The following is a 26,722-nucleotide window of genomic DNA, read 5'->3' as shown; positions in this document are numbered from 1 at the left end:
AGCACTGGACACCCTCCAACCCAAACTGTATGTCAGGTCTAATGAGCAAGGTCAGTATCATAAACTACCAAATTGCAAACATTTTTTGGACGACTGGAAAAAAAGAGGCCTTATACACTCTGCCCTTTGAGTGCACACCTCATGTTTGCCAAAGTTAGAAGAAAGGGTAATATGAGGCACCTGGGTGGCTCAGTGGGTTAAGCATCCAATGTCGGCTCCAGTTATGATCTCTCGGTCCATGGGTTCGAGCCCCGCTTTGGGCTCTGTGCTGACAGCTCGGAGACTGGAGCCTGCTTCAGATTCTGTCTCCTTCTCTGTCTCTCTGCCCCTCCCGCGCTCATGCTCTGTGTCTCTCTCTTAAAAATTAACATTAAAAATTAAAAAGAAAAAAAGAATAAGAAAGGGTAGTATGTATGAGTGCTAGGCCCTGAGACAGTCACTTTTATTTTTATTTTTATTTTTTTTAAATTTTTTTTTTTCAACGTTTATTTATTTTTGGGACAGAGAGAGACAGAGCATGAATGGGGGAGGGGCAGAGAGAGAGGGAGACACAGAATCGGAAACAGGCTCCAGGCTCTGAGCCATCAGCCCAGAGCCCGACGCGGGGCTCGAACTCACGAACCGCGAGATCGTGACCTGGCTGAAGTCGGACGCTTAACCGACTGTGCCACCCAGGCGCCCTGTGAGACAGTCACTTTTAAAGAATGACGTGGGGGTGCCTGGGTGGCTCAGTCTGTTAAGCATCCGACTTCAGCTCAGGTCATGATCTGACAGTTTGTGAGTTCAAACCCCGTATCAGGCACTATGCTGACTGCTCAGAGCTTGGAGCCTGCCTGGGAAGCTGTGTCTCTCTCTTTCTCTTCCTGTCGCCTGCTCTCACTCTGTCTCTCTCTGTCTCAAAAATAAACAAACATTAAAAATTAAAAAAAAAAAAAGAATGACATAGGTCTTCTATGGGTCTGACTCTTTGCAGAAACACCTTTGCAGGTGGTCTGTGAGATCAAAATGATCTTCATACTAATACTAAACTATTATATGTCTTTTTTTTTTTTGCATTTATTTATTTTTGAGAGACAGAGAGAGACAGCGTGAGCAAGGGAGGGACAGAGAGAGAGAGAGAGAGAGAGAGAGACAGAAACAGAAGCAGGCCCCAGACTCCAAGCTGTCAGTATAGAGCCCGACACGGGGCTCGAACTTGCGAACCGCGAAATCATGACCTGTGCCAAAGTCGGACGCTTGACTGAGCCACCCAGGCGCCCCTTATATGCCGTTTTCAATTTCATTCTCTCCTGTGTGTACAGTGGAGTTTTTCAGAGGTTGCATGTGTGATATCACAACAAACTGAATGCAGAAGCAGGTATGAGAATTTAGTTCCCTTTATTAAGCCAGCCATTAGAGAGGCTTGCAAAAATATAAAACAATATCATTCTTCTCAAATGTTACCTATTATTATTTTAAATTAATTAGTAAATACATATTTCAAAAGTTGTTGTTTTCGACTCCAGCCAGTATTTATCAACAGATAACCTGTATAAGCAAAAGCTATTTGGAGTCTTTAATTATTTGTAAAAGTGTAAAGAGATCTTGAGACCGAACTTTGTGAACTTCTGCCTTAAGGCATGGTAATCATGTGTACTAGAAAATCCTGGCAATGAGTTAGTTGTCCTGTGCTATGATCAACCAGCTGAGTATCTCCTCTTCTTTTGGTTGAGTAGTTAAAAATGGGCACTTTAAAGACAGAACAAGTTGGGGCGCCTGGGTGGCCCAGTTTTTGAGCAGCCGACTCTTGATTTCAGCTCAGGTCATGAGCTCACAGTTGGTGGGATCAAGTCCCTCCAAGCTGCCAGCAAGGAGCCTACTTGGGATTCTCCCTCTCCCTCTTTTTGTCCTTCCCTGGCTCGCACAAGTCCAGACTCTCTCTCTCTAAAAAATAAATAAACTTAAAAAAAAAACAAAAAGACAGAACAAGGGTGCTAGGCTGGAAGGCAGGATACAAAAGTGTTGCTCGCCCACTCTGTAATGGGTCAGAGTTTTAAAATAAAAGCCAAAATCTCTGCTTTTAGCATCTTTGTTTATTTGTTGTTTTTTTAAGTCAATTTCCATATTCCTTCATTCGATAAAAATGTATAGTGTAGTGTCTATGCTCAAGACATTATTCTCTGTGCTCTGCGAGTGTAAAATTGGCTAAGATTCCATTTTTATCCTTAAGGACTTATAATCTAATCAAGGAGGAAAGTACCAATAAGGTTAAACACAGTCCATAAGAGATGGATGAACACAAGCATATTCTTAACTGAGAGTTCACTCCAGTCAAGGTGATGGAAAAAGCTAAGCCATTGGATTGGAACCTCAAACAATGAACAAGATGTTGAGATGTGTAGACGGAAGATGGACATTTCAGCTAAGGGGTGTAGCTTGAGCTAAAGTGTGAATTTAGCACCGTGTGTAAGGAAGTAGAGAGGGATAAGTCTGAGTAGGCAAAAGGATCTGGATATTATCTAGTAATCAAGGAAGAGTCAACGTGATTGTAAGAACTGTGATTTAAGGAGATATATTCGATTTGGGGGCAAAATGAATATGAAGGAAAAGGAAAGCTAAGTCAGAATACTATTGCCAAAAATAAAATGTAGTACAGGTAACTGTATTCTAGGAAACTGGTGCCTAATCTTTTGGGGTCAAACGCTCCCTGAGAAATCTTTACAAAGCCTCACTTCAAATACTGGTACATAAAACACACAGAGTAATTTGCCTGCAATTTCATACACCCTTGAAGTCCATCCGTGGGCCCAAATTTCAGAATCACTCCTTACTTCACTATGGTTTTCCACGCTAGTCAAATATTTCTTAAGCAAATTGTGACATTACTCAACTCCTGCAAATCAAGATTAGCTCAAGAGTTTCCCATGACATTGTGCAATTCTGCCCAGTCTGGTAATCATGGTGGACCAGAGGAATGATACTTTTAAAAAGGAAAAGCCTTTCTTTTTATTCTCTTGACCTTCCTGCAGGTTTCAGTTAAAATAGACACGTTCCACATGCCTTTTTCCTCTCTCTGCTGCCGCTCCCTCCTGTCGCCCCTAATGACTATGACCTCAGTGACCTTCCAGAATATCCATATGGCCCTTTCTCTCCTCAACCTAGCAACACCATACCTGCTACATGAGGGTTTGGATCTCACAATATTGTTTCTAAGCCTGGCCTCTCTCACTGCCTGGCATTGTGTGCCCGCCGTAAGACCAGGCTGGCTCGTAAAACATCTCTTTATGTACTTTATTACTTAAACTCTTTTATTTGCCTGCAGGAGCCCTTTAACAAAATCACATTGAATTGACTTTCTCACACCAAATCAAATCTCCCCGGTCCCAGTTCAGTTGTCTTTGTCAATATGTATTTTATAAATGGAGTGAATTAACAGATGCTGTTGGAACAGAAGTGCTGGGGTAGCGTTTATGTTTTTACTGCTCTCTCTGGGCAGATGAGTTGTGTAGGAGTGTTATACAGGTATCTCGGGATGAAAGTCATGCTCGTCATTTCGGTGGATATGTATTCTTAACCATTTTCTTTGGATGTGTTTGAAACCTCTTTATTACTCTTTTTATTCTTAGTGTTTGCTTAAAGGGCTTTGTCATTTATGCCATTAATCTTGGATTGGACTTGATCGTATCTTTCAGTACTGAGAGATGAAAATGAAAGTCCCCCTATCATTTCAAGAGAACAGGAGTTTCAGTTAGCCATGAGAAACTGCTCATGACATACCTTTGGAACATATCGCCTGATCTCTATTGTAAATGTTGCCCACGCAGCCTTTGATAGGAGACTCTGAGTTGAAACTGCTTTGGAAGAGAATCCTGGGTTTCCATGTCCTGGAGTAGGACTTGAGCAGAATGAATGACTGTGGCTATTTGTCTTGTAAGATGGGATTTAGAAAGTTTGCAAAGAGGGAAACAGAGCACAGAAATCCATTATGTAAGAGTTGTATCAAAGAATGTTTTCCAGGCAGATTTCCATGTGCCATAATGAATCTTTAATGTAGAGGGGCACCTGGGTGGCTCAGTCGGTTGAGCGTCCGACTTCGGCTCAGGTCATGATCTCACGGCTTGTGAGTTCGAGCCCTGTGTCAGGCTCTGTGCTGACAGCTCGGAGCCTGGAACCCGCTTCGGATTCTGTGTCTCCCTCTTTCTCTGCCCCTAACTCACTCGCATTCTATCTGTCTCTCTCAAAAATAAATAAACATTAAAAAAAATTTGAAAGTGTAATATAAAAGACTTTAAAACATAGCTCAGCAATTTGGGGAAATTTTTGCTCTCCCTTTATTTCTGTTTTGTGGTGGCAGCCATAGAGCCATCTACTGGTGGAGACAAGCACGCACGTCTTTTCTTTCATATCCCGCCACCATTTTGTAAGTTTGTCCTAACAATGACTAATCACAAAACTTTTTTTTTTTTCCAGTCTGGTGGGCTTAATATATAACCCCTTGGTTTAAAATGGGGTCCCAATGATCAGTCCCAGAGTTGTACCTGAATCTGTCACATTCCAGACTTTGATTTTACTACTGTACTATTTCGATCTCAAAAGCATGATTCATAACTCTTGTTCTTTTTTTATTTTAGAAAAATGAAGCACCTGTTTTAGAGAATTAACAATTTAGAGATTCATCAGGACCATATGTTTATAAATGCTTTCCTTTTCGGTCCTGGCCGTTAAATTAATGTTAGTAACCTATTGAAACCGCTCATGACATTGTGAGTAAACAACTCTTTCCTTCACTGTTTTCTCAGTTGTATCCAGTGAAATGGGAGCTACCCACTGGATATATATGCTGCTCGGGAAGATGAAATATGCAGTTTGATATTAAAAATAAATATCTAATAGCTCTATGTGTATTGTACCACTTTAGTAACATCTGTCCACAGAGAATCTTCACCTGTGTACAAATGTAATGAACAGCCTCTGGAAGAATAGATCGATCCATCACTAATACACGACCTGTTTTGTTTTCCTTTTGGCACATTTAAAATTGTGCATTCTATGTGTCAAAGTTCAAAAGTCAAGTGCTGCACGTGATAAATTAAGCAGGGGTCAGAAGTTATTGCAATGCCGTTTCGGAAGATTGTCTGTCTCTGAACTTGCAGCTCATTCATGCTGAAGTGATGCACTATGGGAATCACTACCAAACTCCGCTCCACAACATCTGCTCTCCCTAAGTGAGTTAGTGCACGTCAGACATCTTTATGTCAGAATATTGCAGTGATGGATGCAGTCTTCAGAAAATGCCGCATAAAAATCTGGTGTGCTGTTCTGGCCATTAAGTGAAATTACTATTTAAATTAATGGCACTGTCACAGTTTATCTGTGCAAAGAATGAACGCTGATTAGGGTATTAAGTAATTAGCAATTTATCACACTGGAACAAGGTTGATAATAATTAAAGAAGTAATGGTTTACCAAAGAAACTAGAAAGGGAGTCACTTCTTGTTATGAGAGTGAAATCTTGGCTGAAAATTTTAATTCAGTGAAACAAAGATGAAGCTCTTTATGAAAGAAAGCGGCCTTTTTTTTTTCTAGTGTAAAAACAGTTCATTATCAAAATTTTAGTTGACCTGTCAAAAGTCCCTCAGAGCGATCAGATGACTGATTAGAGTTTCGAATTAGGTCAATGTCTGCATTTTGATTTTATACTTACAGCATGGTGAAACCGTAAAGTAACTTGGGAGTAGAGGGGGAGAATGTATTCTGCTCCCTAAAGGGCCAGTTTTCAGATTTCGATTGCTCTTTAAAATAGAAACATGAATTATTTTAAGAAAACTGCTAGAGAAAAAAATGACGGTAAAAAAATCCAAGGTTGTATTTGAATGTCTGATCAGAAAGCAGCAGGAAAAAATGTCCCAACATTATAAAACTTGAAGGTGTAGATTTTTCTTTTTATTGTGTGTACTCACGTGTGTGTATACACATGTCATTTTTACCTGTCATCACCAAGACTCAGATTGCAGTGATAGCTCTGCTGGGTGTATTTATGCGAAAAAAAACCTTTCCTTGGAAATGTTAAAACAACTAATATTATTAATAAAGCACTGAAGAAAACACTTTACTTTTATTTAAACCAATCATTTTGAACAGTTACCACATTTAGACACGGCATGTTAAGACTTGGTGGTGCTCAACGATGTACATTGATAAAAGTTTTAAAATATTAGGAGAGGGGCACCTGGGTGGCTCAGTTGGTTAAGCCTCCGACTCTTGGTTTCAGCTCAGGTGATAATCTCACGTTTACCGAGTTTGAGCCCCTCATCGGGCTCCCTGCTGACAGTGCGGAGTCTGCTTGGGATCCTCTCCCTCTCTCTCGCTGCCCCTCCCCCCCACTTGCTCTCTCTTTCTCTCTCTCAAAAATAAATAAATAAATTTAAAACAATGAGAAATAAATAAATAAAATATTAGGAGATATTTTTTGAAGTGGAAAGATCAGCGAGAAAGTTCTTTGGAGTCACGTGTGGCTAAACATCTTTCTTAAGGTGTGTACCAAGCCAGTGTCTACTTTCAAGGATTTTTTTTCTTTTTTAAATAAAAAGCACTTAAAACTCACTGGTCTATTATTAGGAGTGTCTTTCATAATGTAGGTGTTTGTACAGGACCAGATTAAACAATCAGGACCCCAGGGCACTTTGAAGTTGAGGTTCTTTATGTTATCAGTCAGGACTAATAATAAATAAACAAAATTCTAATTAAAATAAATCATTCATCACACTGTGCTGCTTTATAACTGGATATAAATTCTAATATAATAGCCCTGTGACCTGGAGTGTAGGCACCTTAATTTCTGGCTTAATCTGACTCTAGAGTATTGTTTATTTATTCAGGATTTTATGTCTAAATTTCTGCTGTATCTCTTCTATGGCAAGATCTAAATGACGTGAACACAGGCAGTTAAACTGAATTTGGTGGGAGAAAGTCTATTTGGTGTGAAAGGCACACGTGTCTTTCCTCAACAAGTGGCAACCAATGACCCCTCCTTGCGAAGTCTTTCTGCCACTGACCCCAATCTCTTATCCATGTCCAGTGATGAGTCTAGAACTCAGTGCTGCTCAAAAACTAGTGGCCAAATTGTTCACCTGATCAGTGAGCAAGCGCAACTCGTTTTGAACAAATCTATCTTATGATGAAAGAGTGGTTTACTGGATGCCCAAGAAGCAGACGTGTCCCCTAGACAAAGCCAGGCAAAAACTTCCCAGACTCTTCCCACAGCGTCTCCAGTACTTGGATGGTGCTACCTCTTTACTCTGTCTAGCCTCTTATCCCAGAGCGTTTCGCTGACCTTTTCTCCCTCGTGAATTTCTAGAGCTTTCCTCTGACTCCCCATAGTTTAACTAGCCCTTTTTCTGCAACGCGATGTTATCATCACAAAATGAGCCGGTAATTCTCATGACGGAAATCAGGATTCTTTTTTTTCCTATGGAGCTTGGGAGAAGTTTGGCCCCGCTGAATGATTTTGGAACACTTGTTCTTGTGTGTTCTTTACCTAATTAGTGTCTAGTGCTCTTGGTAAGAAGGACCCCTCACTGCACATTTAAATCACCTTGGTAAGGAAGTGCTACCTTGTATTGTGCCATTGCAGCAACTGCCTGAGTCTGACATTTTTATACCAAACTTTATAGCGGTCTCAGTGTTCTTCCTTTTTTTTTAATTTCATATTCATATATAACATTTTATTGTTGCAGGGATGTTCTGTTGTGGGCAGGATTATGTGAATATGTCAGATACCATATGCTGCTCAGCTTCCAGTGGAGAGTCTAAAGCACATGTTAAAAAGAATGACCTGGTGCCAGTAAAATGCTGTGAGACTGAACTTATTCCAAAGAGCCAGAAATGCTGTAATGGAGTTGGATATAATCCTTTGAAATATGTTTGCTCTGACAAGATTTCAACTGGAATGATGATGAAGGTAATTGATAGAAAACCTCTCAGAGGTGCTGATTTGACAATGGAAAGAGAAATACATTGTTCATAACTATTTTTCTAAAATAGGAATATAAAAACTCCTGTGTGCATTATTCATTTTCACATTACATCCATATTAATACCAAATGAGTTCACTGTGATTGATGTTATTGCAATGAATTCTAAAGGAATTAATAATGATTAGCTGTTCTCAGGAAGCTTTACCCAGCACTTCAGATTAGTGCAGGACTGAACGCCTGTGTGCCAAAAGAGCCCGAATATGTCGTCTGGGACCTATGCGGTGCCATTTTACGCCCATGGGTGCTGGGATGGAAAGGGAGAGAAATTCTGGCTTCTTCCCTCTGGGTCCCCAACCCAAATCCAACACTTTCCTTTGATAGAGACCTTAGAGCCAGCAAATTCACTTGTGCTTATATCCTATTCCTTGAGACATTTGAAGATTAACAAATGCCTGCCACTCTAAAAGCGGATAGACCTATGAGTGTACCATTTGTTTGTACGTTGACATGCTTCATGGACAGACGTGTCACGTTTTGTTAAAATTATATTTGACACAGGACTCCAGAAACCTAACATTTTAAGAAAAGGATTATGGGACATTAAAAACCAAACATGCTACTAAGTTCTGTAGTCGTTTTGCCTTAGGAGATGCCTGCAAATAGGTGTTTGGGTCATTCATGCCAACTGACGCAACTATACAAACATCGTGTGGACACCATAGACTTTAAGATGTAAACTAACCTTTGAAATTGTTAGGGTTCCAGCAAGCACTTGGCAACAATTAATATTAAGATAATTCATAAAGTTGTTAAAAAGAACAAGTACTTCATGAAGTGAAGAATCGTATGAAATACCCATCAAAAATAGTTTTTCATCTACAAAATTGTTTTAGAAATTGGTATGACCGTACGCAACTTGAAAGAAATCTATCCAACAGTATGCTCCCAAAGTTCGCATTTATTCCAAGTCAATGTTTTCAGAAATTTGGACTGGGAAATTTCTCTGAAACACACAGTCTTAAAACTGGTGATGTTGCAGGAACATGTCTTTAAAATGACTAGTTAAGAAGAATCTGTGTAGAAAAGTCTCCTCAAAAGAGCACTCAGATTTGAAAAATTAAGACAGAAAACCCGTTAGTTTCAGAAATGACGCTATTGCTCACAACTATTTGTTTCATTATTATCCACTCACATTTGTTTCCCAGGAATCTCATTTTGGCTTCAGGAAGATATAGTTTCCATTACTCAAGGACAATGTTCAGGATATATACATGATCTTTTAAATTGACTTAAATTGGCTTTATGAAAGCCAGTTAACAGCCATATTGACAATTCACATTTAAATTATTATAATTAAGACATTATTTCTGAATGCTGAATCAAGGAGTGTGTTACAGTTAAGTTCAACGTATGGGTTGCACTTTGTTTTGCGAATATCTCTTTCATGGAGATTTCTATCTCCTGCTCCATTCAGGACTGGACCACTGTGACATTTCTCCCCAGAGAGTCTTCCCTAAGTGTTGGTTTGGGGGTTTCTTTTACTTCCCTCCTGTGTCAGTGTCCCAGTGTTCTCAATCTAAGAGTCCCCCTTTCTTGCCTTTTTGCCTTCTTTTGGAGAAAGATCACTCTGGGTATCGGTGCGTGAAAGGTAAAGTTTTTGAGAGCTTGATGTCTGAAATTACCATTTTTCTACCCTCCCTCTAGATTGATAACTTGGCTAGGTACACAATTCCAGGTTAAGAATTATTTCTACTCGGATTTTAAAGTAATTTCTGCACTTTTAAACTTTCATTGCTATTCTGATTCCTGTTTCTTCCTAGGTACCCAGGTGGTTTTTCCTATGAAAGTTTTTAGGACATTCTCTTTATTCCATCTTTCTAATATTTCATGATAATGTGCCTCCATGTGGATATCATCATCATCATCATCATCATCATTATTCATAGTGATGTACTTTTTGTGGACTTTTTCAGTGTGAAGTCTCATGACCCTCAGTTCTGAGGAATGTTATTTTATTATTTCTTTGATAATTTGCTCCCTTTTTATATCTGTTTTTACAGACTAGTTTGGTGTTAGACTTCCTAAGCCAATCTTTCCATCTTTCCATCTTTTCTTCTTGTTTCTTGTTTATTGATTAGTTAACACTTCATCTTTTTCAACATGATCGGATATTGCCTTAACGTCATCTTCCACCCTTTCTATTGATTGATTTTTTTTAGCTATCATCTCTTTTTTTTTTTAATTTTTTTTCAACGTTTTTATTTATTTTTGGGACAGAGAGAGACAGAGCATGAACGGGGGAGGGGCAGAGAGAGAGGGAGACACAGAATCGGAAACAGGCTCCAGGCTCCGAGCCATCAGCCCAGAGCCTGACGCGGGGCTCGAACTCACGGACCGCGAGATCGTGACCTGGCTGAAGCCGGACGCTTAACCGACTGCGCCACCCAGGCGCCCCTCTTTTTTTTTTTAATAGCTTTTAAGGGTTCTTTCTTGTTTGCTGACTGTTCCTACTCTTGTTCCATTCTACTCTTGTTCCATTCATGGGGTGTCTTTTTTTATTATTCTGGAAATACTAATTCCATTGTTGTTGCTTTTTTTATTGTTCACCTTGTTCCTTGAATGTTCTCATTTGTTTGTTTGGTTCTATTTTAGTTTTCTTCTTTCCCTTCCTTTATTTCTCCTCCCTTTGAATTTTTGTTTTTTTCATATTCTATTCCTAGTCTATTCCTAGTCTATTCTTTCCATTGGAGGCTGAATGGAAAGCTCACTGTGCATAGGCATATATTAGTGGAGAGCACACAGCAAGGGAATTGGGTGGCAGGATGGCTTTTTGTCAGGGAGTCATATTAACAAGAATCTTAGCAAGTACACTTAATTGATTATCCTTAATAATCCATCCTAGATCGTGATAAGATATATGTCTGGCTGACAGCACATAGGGAATCGGTAGGAAAGGAGGCTGGGATTCACACTGTGCAACATGCAGACTTTTATTTGGCTTGCCCTCTTTGGCTCCTACCTTATACCTTCCAGTGAAGTCTCGCTGTTCCTTTCAATTTCACCAAATCTCTTCAAAGCTTATGCCATTTTGTAACACTTTACCAAGTGCAGCAGAAACAGCACACACCTACTGAGGATGTTCTAGATCGTGACCTCTTCCCCCCAGGGCTGGAGTGCAGTAGCCCTGGCTTACTCTGACAGTTGTCCCAGGCGTGATTTTATCAAATATGTAGCCACGGCATAACCGAGCTCCCCAAATTTCCAAACCCCAGTATGTGTTTATTTGCCACTGCCTATCTAAGCATTAAAACAACGCCATGTGGTTTAGGGTTTTGTTGTTAGTGTCAAGACGATATCTAACTTCAAAATTCTAATTTATGTTAGCTACGACACATAAGACCATGCCAAAATCAAAACAGTGTACTCACGTATGGGATGGGTCAGTAGAATAAATTTTAAAACAGTTCTTTCAAATTACAACCCAGTGTGAGTCAGACAGCTCTCCTCCAAGGAATGTCTCGGGATCTATGTCTTTGCTCTTGTGGGACTTCACACACAACCCTCAGATCACAATGGAAAAGGGAAGAAAGAGGATGATTACGCATGTATGGATCTCAGAAAGGATACAACATACATACTGTCATCACAGGGGCATTTCTAGTCACGTGGCTTTTCTTACTGAGCTGGACTTACAAATATGGTATTCCCAGGGAGAAAACACAAAATGGTATCACTGAGCACACAGTATTGTGTGCTATCCCCTTTCTGCTTCCTTGGACTGTCTATGTTCCTTTACTTCCATCGGGTTGGGCTTTCAGAGGAAATGGAGATAAATGCAGGTGTTCAAGTCACTATATTCAAATAGAAATCCTACGATATTTTTCTGAAGCAGCCTTATTTTGACAACATTTGGGAGAATAATTTAACTTATATGAGGTAAGAGAGATAGAATGTGGATACATTTTGATAACCAAAGTTATTTTAAGTATATTATACTACCTATATAAAAGAAAGAGGAAGGGAAGCTTTGCATTATAAAAATACTGCCTTATTTATATCTCCTATCATCTGGGATGATGAAGTATTTCGCTCTCTGACATTAGAACACATTAGCACTCACCAATAGCAAGTCCAGGGATTCATCAGAAAAAAAGGTTTACGGATGTAAATAATAATAACTATAATGAGAGTTTATGAAATATTTAGGTTTCTAAAAGTTGGACAAGGAATGTTTCTTAGCGGTCCAACTTGCCCCACAGCACAAAAGTGCAGACTCTCAAATATCACGTTCTTTATTTTCTCCAAAGCTCCATCAGGAGAGTGAGAAGTAACAATAATAAAATCATGGCCCCTGCTATTATTTACAGAGTATCTACTAGGTGTAAGGCATTTACAGGTGTTGTCTCATTTGACTCCCGTAACCAACCTGTATGGTAAATGCAATTTCCATTTTCTCATCACCGAAGAAGCTGAGGCTTTGAGAATATAAGTGACGTCCTCAAGGTCACAGAAGCAAGAAGTTGCAAAACTGGATTCCGAATCCACATCTGTGTCATCCAAACCCAAACTGCTCTTTGTAGCGTATGCCCCGCCTTCATTTCTCTTCATGAATCTTGAGACATTTATTTATGAACCAAGTGGAAGAAAATTTCATTTGCAACTTGTTACAACCTCCCCCACGTATGTCCAAATGTAATTTTTAAATCTTTTCTCTATCTCCCCACCTCTACCACTCAACCTAGGAAGCCAGAGAGTGCAGGACTCTGTGCCCAGTGTCTCTGGAAGCCACAGCACATTGCGGCAGGTGTGACTTCAACTTTACCAGCCACGTTTGCACCGTGATCCGAGGACCTCACAATTCCACAGGCAAGGAATCAATAGAAGAAATATGCTCATCTCCTGAAGAGACTGTTCACACGGGAAGTGTAAACACATTCTCCTTCACAGGTAACAGGAACCGAGCCACCTGCCCATGGCTTACTAGGGCTAGTGAAAAGCTGGGGAAAATGCAGATTCGTGTCACCCCCCCCCTCCTTAACGTAAAATCAATTAATTTCATTGAACTATGGGCCAACTAGTCACAAGGTAATTAAAGGCACACTTTGGATCTGTTCAAAGTTAGCAGTTTAAAAAATTGGAAAGTCTAACTTTAAAGAAGAAATAAGCTATTTTAAAGTAAACCTGTAGAAAATCAAGAACAAGGAAATAACTATGTATCCTTTGATGGTATATCCAATTAATTTCAGTGAGCCCAGTTTTCTTTCTTAGGAGTTTGGATGGAGGCTTACAATAAATGCAATGAATTGAGTGTCGCTGTGTTTGGCAGGCAGAAAAGAGGAAGAAACCTGACTAATGGCCAGTAAGACCAAGCAGCATTATTCTGAGGAGGAGCTTAAAGTATCCTTTCCTCAACTTGGGTCTGGGTCTAGAGACTGTACTCTCCTGCAGCTTGGTGTTGCCCCTACATGGCCATCATCTTGGGAGCAATAACCTTCATGGTTATTGAAAATAATTTTCAGGCTCCATCTTGGCCCTACTGAGTTCCTCCAAATAGTGGTTCTCAGGCATGGCTAAGCTGAGTGAAAAACACTGTCAAGTTTAAGATCATCTCCAAAATAGTTCTGCCCTCTATTAAATTTTTATCATTCGTCCATTTACTTAAGTCCCTCCAGAGTTTGTTTCTGCCTTTTGAAAAATTCAGTGTGTGTGTGTATGTGTGTGTGTGTGTAGCTGTGTGTATGTACATATATATCATCTAGCATCTAGCGTCAAATAGAATGCATTTAAGTGACATAATTCAGGCAAGCTAAGGTTAAATAAACAAGAAAAGTGCTCTGTTCCATCATGAATCATCATTCTTCTTTACTTAACCCATGGTGAGTGATAATGGCAAACCTTGGGATGCAAAAAAATAAATAAATAAATAAGTCAAGATACTGGGATGAAAGGAGTAGATTAAGGAGGGAAAGCAGGAATAGAGATAAAGTTCCATGATGTGCTACATGTTTTAAAACCTTACCTTGATTTACCCACAAAGCAATCGTGTAAGTAAGATCATTTAATAGATGAGCAAACTGAGGGTCATATCTGTAAAAGTAACTTGGTAAGGGAAGATGTCAGATTTAAACCGTGTCACCTTCAAGAACAGCAAATTTAGCGAGGGCCTGGGGTGGTTCCATCGGTGAGCATCCGACTCTTGATTTCTGCTCAGGTCACTCTCCCAGGGTTGAGGGATCGAGCCCAGCACTGGGCTGTATGCTGAATATGGAAGCTGCTTAAGATTCTCTCTCTGTCTCCTTCTGCACTTCTCTCCCTACTCACTCTCTCTCTCTCTCTCTCTCTCTCTGTCTCTCTCTCTCTCTCTCTCAAATAAACAACAACAGCAGCAGTAGATTTCAGAGACTCTGCACCGAGTAGGAGCTCCTTGCAGAGTGCCTCAAACCTCCCTCAAGCTGTCTCTTCCACTTTAAATGTCCGTCGTCATCATTCTGAGGGTGTAGGTCAAAATCCACGTCCTCTGTGCAGCTCCTCCAACCCAGCGCCTCTCCTCTCAGGCGTCAGCACGACGTCCGCTTCTACCGTGTGTCATATGCATTTGGCCCCTGGTTCCATCTCTCCTACCAGATTGAAACATCTGTCTGAGTAAGACGTCCTTACTTCACTTCACCTCGTCTTTGGATTAACACGCTGTAATCAAACAAAACACATGTATTGGAATGTATTTAATTAGGAAAGTCCTCAAGATAAAAGACAGTTTGTCTAACCCTCCAATTTCCTTCAACTCCCAGTTACAGATTTAAGGACCCTCATTGACAAATTAGTAGGTTTGATCTAAGAGAGTTCCCTACTTTTATCTGCCTTTTGTAATTAAGGTCAAGATTTTGAGGGTCCATTAAGATGTTTGCAATATCCCTCTCCAGATGACAATAAGTGTTTACACCTACTGATATAATATTGTGAGGCCTTTTACCACCCATATTTCAGAATGCTTCACCTACCAATAAACACTATACATTAAAAGTGAAAAATAACAAAAGTTTCTTTTCCATGAAGAAAATGAAGCACTTAAGTAATGCTAAAATAAGCACCATTGACTGAGACCAACTTGGACTAAGAACGCAACCTTTCTTAGAAATTTACAATCAAAGTGAAACAACACCAGGGCTCACCAAAATTTATTCACGCATGCGATCATTTCACTTATCAAAAACTATGTATTAAATTTGTACTAACAACCAGTCACTACCCTGAGACCAACAGCTATGAAAACAAATAAATAAGAATTACCATCAGGAATTTGCAGCCTCTATGAATGGACAGAGAACAGATATGTAAGTACTGTAATGTGAGAAGCGATGTCCGTCTAAGAGCTGTGACAGAGTAAGCAGAGAGCATTGCAAGGACGCCTAACGCAGACAGAAGAGGTTGGAAAGACGTCGTGAAGGATATGATGCCTGAGCTGAGAACTAAGACAAGTAGAAACATCAGGTGAAAGGAAGGTAAGGCAGGCACAGAGGGCAACGGGAAGTGAAAGGAACCCCAGGAGGTGTGAAAAACAAGAACCTTGATACGAATGTAGCACAGTGTAGGAGAGAAAAAATAATGGAGATAAGGCCAAACAGCAGGAGTCAGATGATGAAGGCCTTTATTGCCACACTCGGCAGGTTGTCTTTATGCAAGAATGAGTGGAAATTAAAGCTTTTTAGGCAATGGAAGGTCACAACCATGTGTATGCATTTTTGAAGAATTCCTTGTCCACTGAAGCAATGATTGAAAACAAATAGGGGCGCCTGGGTGGCGCAGTCGGTTGAGCGTCCGACTTCAGCCAGGTCACGATCTCGCGGTCCGTGAGTTCGAGCCCCGCGTCAGGCTCTGGGGTGATGGCTCAGAGCCTGGAGCCTGTTTCCGATTCTGTGTCTCCCTCTCTCTCTGCCCCTCCCCCATTCATGCTCTGTCTCTCTCTGTCCCAAAAATAAATAAATGTTGAAAAAAAAAATTGAAAACAAATATGTATGGGACATTAAAGCAATTAAAAAGTAAGGATTGAACAAACATAATCCCCACAAAAGCAAAACCCTCTGTTATTTGAAGACTAGCCCCATATAACAAAACAATTTTGAGATAAAAAGAGTGGTTTTTTTATTCTTAAAAAAAAAAAAAAAAAAAGAGTTGGGTTTGGGACACCTGTATGGCTCAGTTAAGCATCTGACTACAGCTCACGGTTGGTGAGTTCAAGCCCCACGTCGGGTTCTGTGCTGACAGCGCAAAGCCTGCTTGGGATTGTCTCTCTCTGCCCCTCTCCTGCTCATGCTCTCTCTCTCTCAAAAATAAATAAACATTAAAAAAAATAAAGCGTTGGAGGGCTGCCTGGGTGGTGTAGTCACCAAGTCATGATCTTGCAGTTTGTGTGTTTGAGCCCCCCATCGGGCATAGCCTGCTTTGGATCTTTTGTCCCCCTCTCTCTCTGTCCCTCACCCACTCACACTCTCTCTCTCAAAGATAAATAAAACATTAAAAAACATTTTTTAAAGAGTTGGAAATTCTGGCAAAGAAAAAAAATAACTCAGAAATTAGAGAGATTATTGAGGGAAGGCAAAATTTCAACAATGATTCCTTACACGTAAAGAAAACAAAGAATTCTTTCATGGGCTAGGAGCATCTTTGAAAGACTGGGCCTCACAGGAAAAGAAAGAAATGAGGATAAGTGATGAGCGAGTACAAAGGAGAAGAACGAAATGCCATAGAGGAAAGAATAAGAAACACAGCATGGGGAGCTGCCACAACTGAAATTGGAAATGACGATGTGGGCCTGAAGGGTGTGGAATAACAGTTACTAGCAATGAACAGTTTAATCTGCTACAGCGAATTGATCCAAAAATATAGTGACCGTATGTGGGCCGGTGAATGGTCTGGGCAGCTCTGCCCCACTAGGTCATTCAGGGACCCTGATTCCCTCCAGTTTATGACTCATGACGTTTCCGGTGCTGTCGTCATTCACATGGTGCAGCTTGGGTTGCCGCAACATCCCGTGTCCAGCCCATCAAAAGGGGATGAGAATGTCAATGGAAGGCAAGTGATTTCCTCTTAGAAAGTGACGTGCAAGATGCTCCTATCACGTCCATGCTTCCTCCATTGTTGAGATCTGAGTCACATGACTACCCCCAAGCTGCAAAGAAAACAGGAAAAATTAGACTCTAGCCAAGAAGCCTCTGACCAGGACAGAAGGCATATATGGGAACCCACTAGTGGTCATCACAGAGAATATGTGGCAGACACCCTCTGACCAGAGAAAATAAAGACAGAAGATAATCCCTTCTATTTTATAGCAATTTATTTTACGATGTTCTGTCACATAACTTCTTGCATTTTATCTTCATACTAATTCTATAGAGTAGGCAGATCAGGGTTTATAGTAAAGAAATGCATATAAGGAAAATGTGGTCCAAACCCTCACATGGATGGATTGAGACTCAACCCCACATCCAGTGGAGATACAGCAGGTGGCCAGACAGCCGAAGAGGAGGACTTACTCTTCTGATTTTCCATCTGAGAAAAGTCATCTAGAAACCGCCATACAAAAACAAATACATATAAACGTATTCGAATTCACAAAATTAAATAAGTGGAAAACATTTAACCAATTAAATTTTCCATTTAAAAAAAAATAAATTTGTAGCATTTGTGCTTCTGAAGTTATTAAAGCTTAAAACGGAACAGAGACTTTTGGGACACCACTGGATCACATGGATGGTTATCTAATAAAATTCTTGCCAGTGCAAAACACTCAGTAGTCTGGTTTTATTGTTTTCTTTTTTTTTTTAAAGTTTATTTATTATTGAGAGACAGAGAGACACAGAGTGTGAGCAGGGGAGGGGGCAGAGAGAGGGGGAGACACAGAATCCAAAGCAGGCTCCAGGCTCAGAGCTGTCAGCAGAGAGCCCAACGCAGGGCTTGAGCTCACAAACTGTGAGATCATGACCTGAGCCGAAGTCAGTAGCCTAACCAACTGAGCTACCCTGGCGCTCCAGGTTTTCTTCTTTTAATTAGATTTGTTGTTTTTAGTTTGGGTTTCCGTTCTGGTTTGGTGAAAGAGGGAAGTAAGTATGTAGTGGACTGTGCATTCATTTATATCCACTGGCCCTGATAAGCTAACTTTCAAGTCCTGTATCTCATAATAACTACATTATATAATAATTTAATGTAATATGAACAATGTAATAATTGGTAAAATTTATCATACTAAAATTATGAAAGTATGTTGGTGAAACTGCCTCATATAGAAATAAAGTATATACAAACCTGTGAAGCATTAACATCCAATGTACATTAGTCTAGTGCTTTTATTCATTTATTTTATCATTTACTTTTTTAAAAAATTTTTTAATGTTTATTTTTGAGAGAGAGACAGTGCGAGCTGGGGAGGGGCAGAGAAGGAGGGAGACACAGAATCCGAAGCAGGCTCCAGGCTCTGAGCTATTAGTACAGAGCCCAATGTGGGGCTCAAACTCACAAATAGGGAGATCATGACCTGAGCCAAAGTCAGATGCTTAACCGGCTGAGCCACCTAAGCACCCCTGTCTAGTGCTTTTAGATTTCAGTCATTCCTTTCATGTATCCATATTATCCATATTTGCTTGTTCAGAAAAGGTGAATTCTATTCTGTGCAATTCCATATCTCTGCATCTAATACACACAGAAAATGTTTTTTTCTGATTTAGAAAATTAAGATTATTATTAGAGTTTTATTCACACACAACAGGATTAAAGCATTAATTTTTAAGTGTTTACAAGTTTTGATATTCATTTTCAATAGGATGGTAAGACAGCAAAAATGTCTTAAAAGTCTCAGTGTTCAATTTCTCCCTTTCCAGATGTGAACCTGGAGCCTTACATGATGTATGAGTATAGAATTTCTGCATGGAATAGCTATGGGCGAGGATTCAGCAAAGCTATTAGAGCCAGGACCAAAGAAGATGTGCCTGAAGGAGTGAGTCCCCCTACGTGGACCAAAATGGATAATCTTGAAGATGTAATCGTCTTAAATTGGAAGAAACCTATACAACCAAATGGTATTAAGCCATTTTTAAAATTGAAATAACATAATCCAGTAACTTCATAAGGAAATTGAAATGAGTGTAATCTACATTTAATAGGCATGCATCTAACCATTAAAAATTATTTGCTGGTAAAAGGAACTGTAGGTATGTGCCTACTGATCTTCCTTTTTGTAAAATAGGACCTGCAAATTTTTAGTCCCCCAATTTTTTCTTGAATCCTAGAATACATCTGAGCTCTTTCAAACAAACAAAGACTGTTAAAGGAAAGCAAAATAGTTTTAATATTGAAGGTAATTTGCTTGGCAGTAGGGGGAAATAAACATATATGTCTCTTTAATTGTCTGTGTCCAGAGTCCCTCTCTTCGGTAAGAGTGCATGTCATTGCTCGAACACAGCAAAAACAATAGCAAATTAAAAGTAAATAATGCTATATTATCCCATTTCCTTAGAATTCCAAGACATGTTAAGTTGTTTGCAAATAGTTAAAAGGACGTGATACTCAAATCTGGGCATTTCTCTGCCTCTTTTAGGTCCTATTATTTACTACATTCTTCTCCGAAATGGAATTGAATGCTTTCAAGGAACATCACTGAGCTTCTCTGATACGAAGGGCATTCAGCCATTTCAGGAATATTCATACCAGCTGAAAGCATGCACGGTTGCTGGCTGTGCCGTCAGCAGCAAGGTAAGGGCAGGTACCTAAACTCCAGACAGAAGTAGCCAGGATGAAGACTATCTGGATATCCAGGTCGTGAATGATTTTTCCAATGGCAGAAAACAATATCCCCACCAATGCAGTGTTAAGTAGGGTGCCATCTCAACCGAGTACTAATCCTCATGCCTGAAAGGAGAGATCACTGAAATTTATCAGATTTATGCAAATATAAATGTTTCATTAATTAAAAAAGAAAAGAAAACTTGAACCAGTGTTACCCTTTTTTATCACATTTTTCCTCTGCCAACTATTTTTAGATGATCTTCCATAAATTCATAATAATTATCAAATCATTCTTCAGTTTAAAAGGGTTTCTATTTAACCATCACTTCAACAAGGATGACCTGCTCTTGAAGAACAGAGAAAGGGGCAAAAGAGCCTGGCATAGAAAATAATCTGATACCAAAACTCTTGCTACAACCTGGCAAGAAATGATGAGGACCCGAATCCATGCAACAGGGGTCAGAATGGAGAACATCAAGAAGATACAACAGATATTGGGGGACAAAATCTACAGGGCTTGGTGTCAACAATACGCAGGGGAATAAGAGGAAAGGATCATGGATATATTCGAGATCTCTAGCTTGAGCAAATTATAGATCACGGTGCCATTCTGCTAGCAAATAAAAAAAGTTAAAGGAAAATCTGAACGTAGAGAGTAAGATTCAAATTTTAAAAGCTTTTAAAAATGTACTTAAAAGAAGGAGCAGGTAGCAGAATGGTGGAAGGAATTATTATTTGGCACCTCAAGTGAAAATCCAGTCAGAAGCTGGATTACAAAGTGATTGAATCTTCTAGAAAGATCTTTCTAGATCTAGAAAGATCTAGAAAGCAAGGAGTTTGAAAAGAGTCCTTAAGGAGAACAGAGAGAGAGAGAGAGAGACAAAAACAAGAACACAGACAATGAACACTGGGAGCGCTCCTGAGAGCAAGAGCCCACAGATGAGACTGGAAAGAAACAGTCAAACAATTTAGGAGGAAAATAAAGAGAGAGTCATTTCACAGAAGCCAACCTAGTCAGAGTAAACTCAGGAGAAACAAACACACAGCGGCTCTGATTCCTTTCACGCCGTTACAACTTTAGAAGAGCATCATCTTCGCACACTGTGCCGGAACCATCCAAGTAAAACATTCAGTCAGATGGATCAGCCGCAGTGCATATGCGCAGCTTTTTATTCAACAGACCTCCAGAAACATCTCTGAGCGTGCCACCATTTAGACAGATGGCAGCTGATTGGCCCAATCAAAAGTTATGGTCCGAGCGTTCCTGGAACAATTCTGTGCTCTTTTTACGTAGGTGCAGCTCCTGTCTACCAGATGCCAGAACAATTGGTTAAAAAGTGAAAGCAGAGTTAATTCTGTGAAAAAAGAAATGCAGCTAACTTTTGTTCAAAATTATATTTTGATAGTGCTGAATGCATGACTGGTGGATTGATCTTTTTTTCCTTGTCTACTCAGTTCTTTTTCTAGAACACTGGCACGGGCACTGTTAAGTCATCCTGGGTTATCACAGGAAGAATACCAAAAAAAAAAACAAAAAACAACCTGCCCATTTATACTGTTCAAAGCATATCATATGCAAGCAAGTTCAGATGTGGGTTTTGCTTCATATTTACTGGTGCTTAAAATGTACAAAATCAGGCTGTTAAAATGCAAAGACACTGATGAGCCATATGGAAGAGAGTTATCAAGAGTTCTCTAGTAAGACAGTCTGCCAGCCAGATTTCCCTTGCTTAAACTGAGGGCTGTGCTCTGTCATCAAAATTGTTGTTGAACCTGTTGTGATAAATGGTAGTCTGAGACTTATGGAATGTATTCAAGGTCAGATTTCATTGTTTAAATAGGATGGGAGGAAAAGCATAAAAAAGGGGGGACTGTTTCTCCAAGCCCCTGCTAATGATATGCCAGGCCAGACAACAACATTTTAAAACAAAAGTGACATTCTCATTGATCAGGATACCTAGCATACTATTACCGTAAATTGCTGTTGAACTCTTATGTTTTCAGGTAGTTGCAGCTACTACCCAAGGAAGCCCACAGAGTGTCCAGCCACCGAGAGTCACGGCGCCCAGTTCGGAGTCTCTGCATTTGAGCTGGAGTGTCCCCGAGAAGCCAAATGGCGTCATTAAAGAGTACCAGCTCAGGCAGGTTGGGAAAGGTCTCATCTACAGTGGCACCGCTGACAGGAGGCAGCATACGGTCACAGGTGAAAAAAAAAAAAAAAAAAAAGGAAAACCTACCGGAAGAGTCTGTCATTGTGGTTAGGGGGGCAAAGCATCCCAGGGGTGTGCATTTGATATATGAGGTCACTTCGAAAGGACGTGTTCTCCTGACATATGGTCAGGTCCCACTTATCCATGCTAATAGAAGAGCCCACACTGGCAGCAATAAGCCACAACAGCACATAACTTCAGAAATAATTTATATTTGGCTTTGATATGCATTATGTGTAGGGTTTTTGCATCAGTATTAACTTTTTTTTTCTCAGACAAACGGTAAGATGCATTTTCATTCCCCAAGGATATACTCATAGATAATGGGACCGGGATAGCCAAGAATGCACTGGAGAACAGGGTGAAATCAGCCAGAGGCGAGCGTTTATCCACTGAGTGGGTAACTAATACACGGAATAGTTGACAGGTGACTGTTTGTGACAATTTGTTATTATGAACACTAATTAATAGTAACTGTATTATTTTTATTGCTAGAGCATTTATTATAATTAACTTTCATAATAATATAATGGTGCAGTATAATAGCATAATGTCAGATAATTGCTAGAAGTCATTATAATAATAATTAACATGTTTGGGTTTGAATGTCACTTCTGAAGAGAAGAGAGGCACTTCTGACTTCCCCAGTCTAAGGAAGTTTCTCCAATACGCCACCACATCCCCTTGTCATATTTTCATCATGACCTCTTACTGCCTGAGAGTGCTTGGTTTTTCTTTGCTCTTTATGTCTCCCCCACTGGGATGTAAGCTCCAGAATTGCAGAGGTCTCGTCTACCTAGTTCAGTGTGGTACTTCTGGAACCTAGAACAGTCCTTGACATGGTTCACGGATGCCCAACAAATGTTCATAGATGCCAAACAAGTGAATTTCACACGAGCCACGTGGAAGGCACTGCAGACCTATGGGGGAAAGAGAGGTATTACTCCCATTTTACAGAAAAAGATACTTTGAGAGATTAAGTAATTTAGTTCATTCTTTGCATCTACTGAATCATGGCAAACAGTTGTGTAAATTGAGATTCTGAGACCAGAGGCAAGAGGTTACAAACTTACTCCACGCCACCCCCCTTGTCAGAAGCTTCCCTCCAAGGCCTCCTGAGTGAATGTTCTTTCTTTGGACCCCGTACCTTGCAGGGAGCATGGATACTAGAGGTAATGAAACTCATAAAGAAGCACAGAAAGGACTGGAAGAGTGTGGCTGAGTTTTCCTCAGAGAAGGAACCAGTTATACTATGTAGGTGGAAAAATCAATTCATCGTGATTTGCTCTTAATTCTACAATTCCCTGACACACAAGCAGGCATTCATTGACAGATGTCTTCAATGACTTGACCACTGTTTTCCAGAAGTGCCATAAGCCTGCAGAAGGTGCTTAATAAATATTTGCAGACTCGCACATTGCATTCCTTATCTGAAGGTCCTGAGCTGGATCAATGATAATGCAGATGGAAAAAGCCCTCATCAATTCAGATTATTAAATTTATTTCTTATATCTCATTTCACTGAAAGTGAGACTGATCACCACTAGTTGAAATACTGTTGTTTTACAAAACACAACTTTACATTTATATTGTGCTTTATAATTTTAAAGAGCCATTTCCATTTGGACACATTTGATTCTCATTACATCCCTGTAAGTGGGGGATGTTTTTAATATCCACACTTAAAAGATGAGGAAGGAAAGTGACATACTCAGGGTGCCCAAGGCATTCCCTGCCTCCATCTATAAGGAAATCAGAGTACTGTTTCATTCTTTAAAAAAAAAACAAAAAAACAAAAAACTGTTGCCCACTTGCTGTGTTGGAGGTAGTACAGTAAGTGCTCTACACTAAGAATGCTGCTCTCAGGAAGCCCCCAGTAATAGGGGACACTGAAAAGTTAAGAACTAATTGCAAATACACCACAAAGGATTCAACAGCAGAACTCTAAAGAATGCTGCCGGGGGAAATCAAAACAATGACTTGGAGTGGAAAATTAAGTGTCAATTACAGAGTGTGGAAAGCCATTTAGACTTTGTATCAGTAAAGGTTTCACAAAAAAACTGGGATACGGTGTTACAGAATGTTTTTCTCCCAGTATCTGTCCACTGAGCCAGCATGGGCTTTGAACTGTGAGCTGTAGTGGTGTGCATTTTTTTAAAACCAGCATTGACTTGACTTGCTGACAGACTAAACCCTAACGCGATGTTCAAACCAACAGGATTGATAGACTCATCAATTACAAGATAACTGGAAAGATTTTTCTTTAAAACACCCTCTCTCCCCCCAGTTCTTCCTTTCATTGTCATTTTTAATGAATATTTTCGTCCCAGAGAGGATTTCATACACGTAACTTGATGCAGAAGTTCTCTTTTATTAGGATAAATATTTTAAAGTTTTTCTATATGATTTTGCTTTCTATAAGATCATAAAATGAAAAGAAGACTTTGGAATTCATTCGGTTTGTCCCTCTGTACCGTTTAAATAGATTTAGAGAGTACTCCACTCAGGCAATACAGCCCTACAGAGAAACATGTCTTTGTTGAATGAAGAAGAAAACTCTCGTTCAGCAAAACCTGACCAAGTACAGAGCCTCCCATATGCGGTTCCTACGGGACGGCAATGGTGCTAGGCGTTAGGTAATCTAAAACCTGAGATGTATGTTAGCGTTCACGTGTCTTATCTGCCAGGAAAAAATCAGTTCTGTAGTTCACTGACCGACCAAATTCACTATGGATGTATTTTATGATATGAATGACTGTTTTATTGAGTTCATGGAATAAACTAAAATAATCAAATTTATTTTACATTGCATCCCAAATGTTTGATCGAAGAGCTGCCTGTACCCGCTGGGATAAATGTTTTGACTTTCTCATCATTTCCAAAACGTTGGCATTTTCTAAGTAACCGTCAAACGCTAATGAAGCTGTACCCGGAGTCATTCTGGAGCCTGAAATCTAGGTCCTTAGAAATGACAGAAGGGAAAGCAGGCACCTTGCCTCAGCCCCATTGTCTCCATGCTTATTTTTAATTACCTCAAAGCTTTAGAAACATGATCCCGTAAATGCTTTGTGGGAATAGTGGCGAAGGCACTCATCATGTGAAATCCATAAATTGCTTATAATCCTCTCAAGATGTTAAAAAAAGCATTAAGTAATTGAAGACAGGAAGTCCTCAGTTAATTATTTAGAGGTGTTATCAATGCTTTAAGTAAACTGAAGCATTTTCTGCTATCTCACTGAGCTGAATACCATGGGGACAAAGGAGGAACAGCCATCATCTTCTCATATTCGCTAATGCAAACAGCACATGGCAGCTTGTCAATAAAAGACCTTTTCATATCATTTATTACTAAACAGGTCCACCATCCTGCACAGAACAATCAGGATGTCAGTTATGGGCATTGTTTCTCTTCAGGTTACCACGGCTTTATGAATGGTCCTCCTAGTGTGGGCACTGGGGCAGAAGAGATGGAGAAAGGATTAACTAAATAATTAGGGCCACTGAGAACAAAATGAATTAATCATGTCCTCTTTCACAGCAGATTTGATAAGGGCTTATGTGTCTCTTAACTCAGGGAGAAGTGTTTTCAAAATAATCTATTAAAAGTTGCTTATCATTGCATTTTACTTAAAAAGGGAAGACCCACCAGCGTTAAGTTAGCAAGGACAGAACAATCTGCCTTTCTTTTGCATCTTCCGAGAAGCTCATGAAAACCTGTGCTAAAATAGCATGTGCCCTAACAATGCAGGTTGTAGCCCACGTGCACTACTCTAGTGTAGTGAAACAGATATCCTACCCATCATTTCTGGGGGGGAAAAAAAAGGAGAACATACTTTGAGGAATGTGGAAATTCTTTATAAGGGGATTTTACATTTAGATAACTCTGCTATGTACTTCCAAAGTATCCAACACTTGGTTCTCAAGACATTTATTAGACTTTATCACAATATCCTTTTTCTTGTCTTTATTCCTGAGCTAGTAGGTGAAGCTTTTTAAGGACAGAGACAGTAGCCTCCTGTTTTCCCTTGTATCACTTATACTGTGAGAGGCATCTATCATAGCACTTAACATTAAGTATCCAAAAGTATTTGTTGAGTGAGTAGATATTAAATAGGAAACTAGTGTCTGAATGTTTTTATTCCATTTTGATTGAGTACAAAAATCAGACTGTCAAATACATCTAGGTCTCAGGCAGGAATGGCTACATCATTTTCAGGGCCCAGGGCAAAAGGGCAACATAGGGTCCTTTGTTCAAAAATCATTAAGATACAACCCAACATTCAAAAAAACAAATAATGCAATTCAAAAGTGGGCAGAAGACATAAACAGACATTTCTCTAAAGGAAACATACAGATGGCCAAAGACACATGAAAAAATGCTCAACATCATTCATCATGAGGGAAATGCAAATCAAAACTACAATGAGATATCACCTCACACCTATCAGAGGGGCTAAAATAAACAACACAACAAACAAGTGTTGGCAAGGATGTGGAGAAGAAGGAACCTTCATGCACTGTTGGTGGGAATGCAAACTGGTGCATTCCTGTGGAAAACAGTGTGGAGTTTCCCCAGAAAACTAAAAACAGAACTAACCTACAATCTGGTAATCACACTAAGGGGTATTTGTCCAAAACATGCAAAAACATGACTTTAAAGGGATACATGCACCCCTGTGTTTACTGCAGTTTTATTTATAATAGCCAAATTGTAGAAGCATCCTAAGTATCCATCAGTAGATGAATGGATAAAAAAATTTGATATATATATATATATATATA

At 39.7% G+C, this 26,722-nt stretch overlaps 1 protein-coding gene across 5 annotated transcripts in view; it reads left to right on the top strand.

Annotated features, from left to right (window-relative positions):
* Positions 1–26,722, top strand: part of USH2A (usherin) — a 751,068-nt gene that overhangs the window by 563,874 nt on the left and 160,472 nt on the right. For all 5 annotated transcript variants that reach the window (XM_040461001.1, XM_040461002.1, XM_040461003.1 and 2 more), the window contains exons 51-55: positions 7,716–7,939; positions 12,698–12,902; positions 18,827–19,024; positions 19,543–19,697; positions 21,735–21,933. In XM_040461001.1, the coding sequence (XP_040316935.1) occupies positions 7,716–7,939; positions 12,698–12,902; positions 18,827–19,024; positions 19,543–19,697; positions 21,735–21,933 (981 nt within the window). The remainder of the gene's footprint in view (positions 1–7,715; positions 7,940–12,697; positions 12,903–18,826; positions 19,025–19,542; positions 19,698–21,734; positions 21,934–26,722) is intronic.

Source organism: Herpailurus yagouaroundi, unplaced genomic scaffold (assembly GCF_014898765.1).
Source record: "Herpailurus yagouaroundi ecotype Mexico unplaced genomic scaffold, PumYag 253, whole genome shotgun sequence".
NCBI classification, from domain to species: Eukaryota; Metazoa; Chordata; class Mammalia; order Carnivora; family Felidae; genus Herpailurus; species Herpailurus yagouaroundi.
The sequence above is the reverse complement of the archived record's forward strand: the minus strand, read 5'-3'. Positions and strand labels throughout refer to the sequence as shown.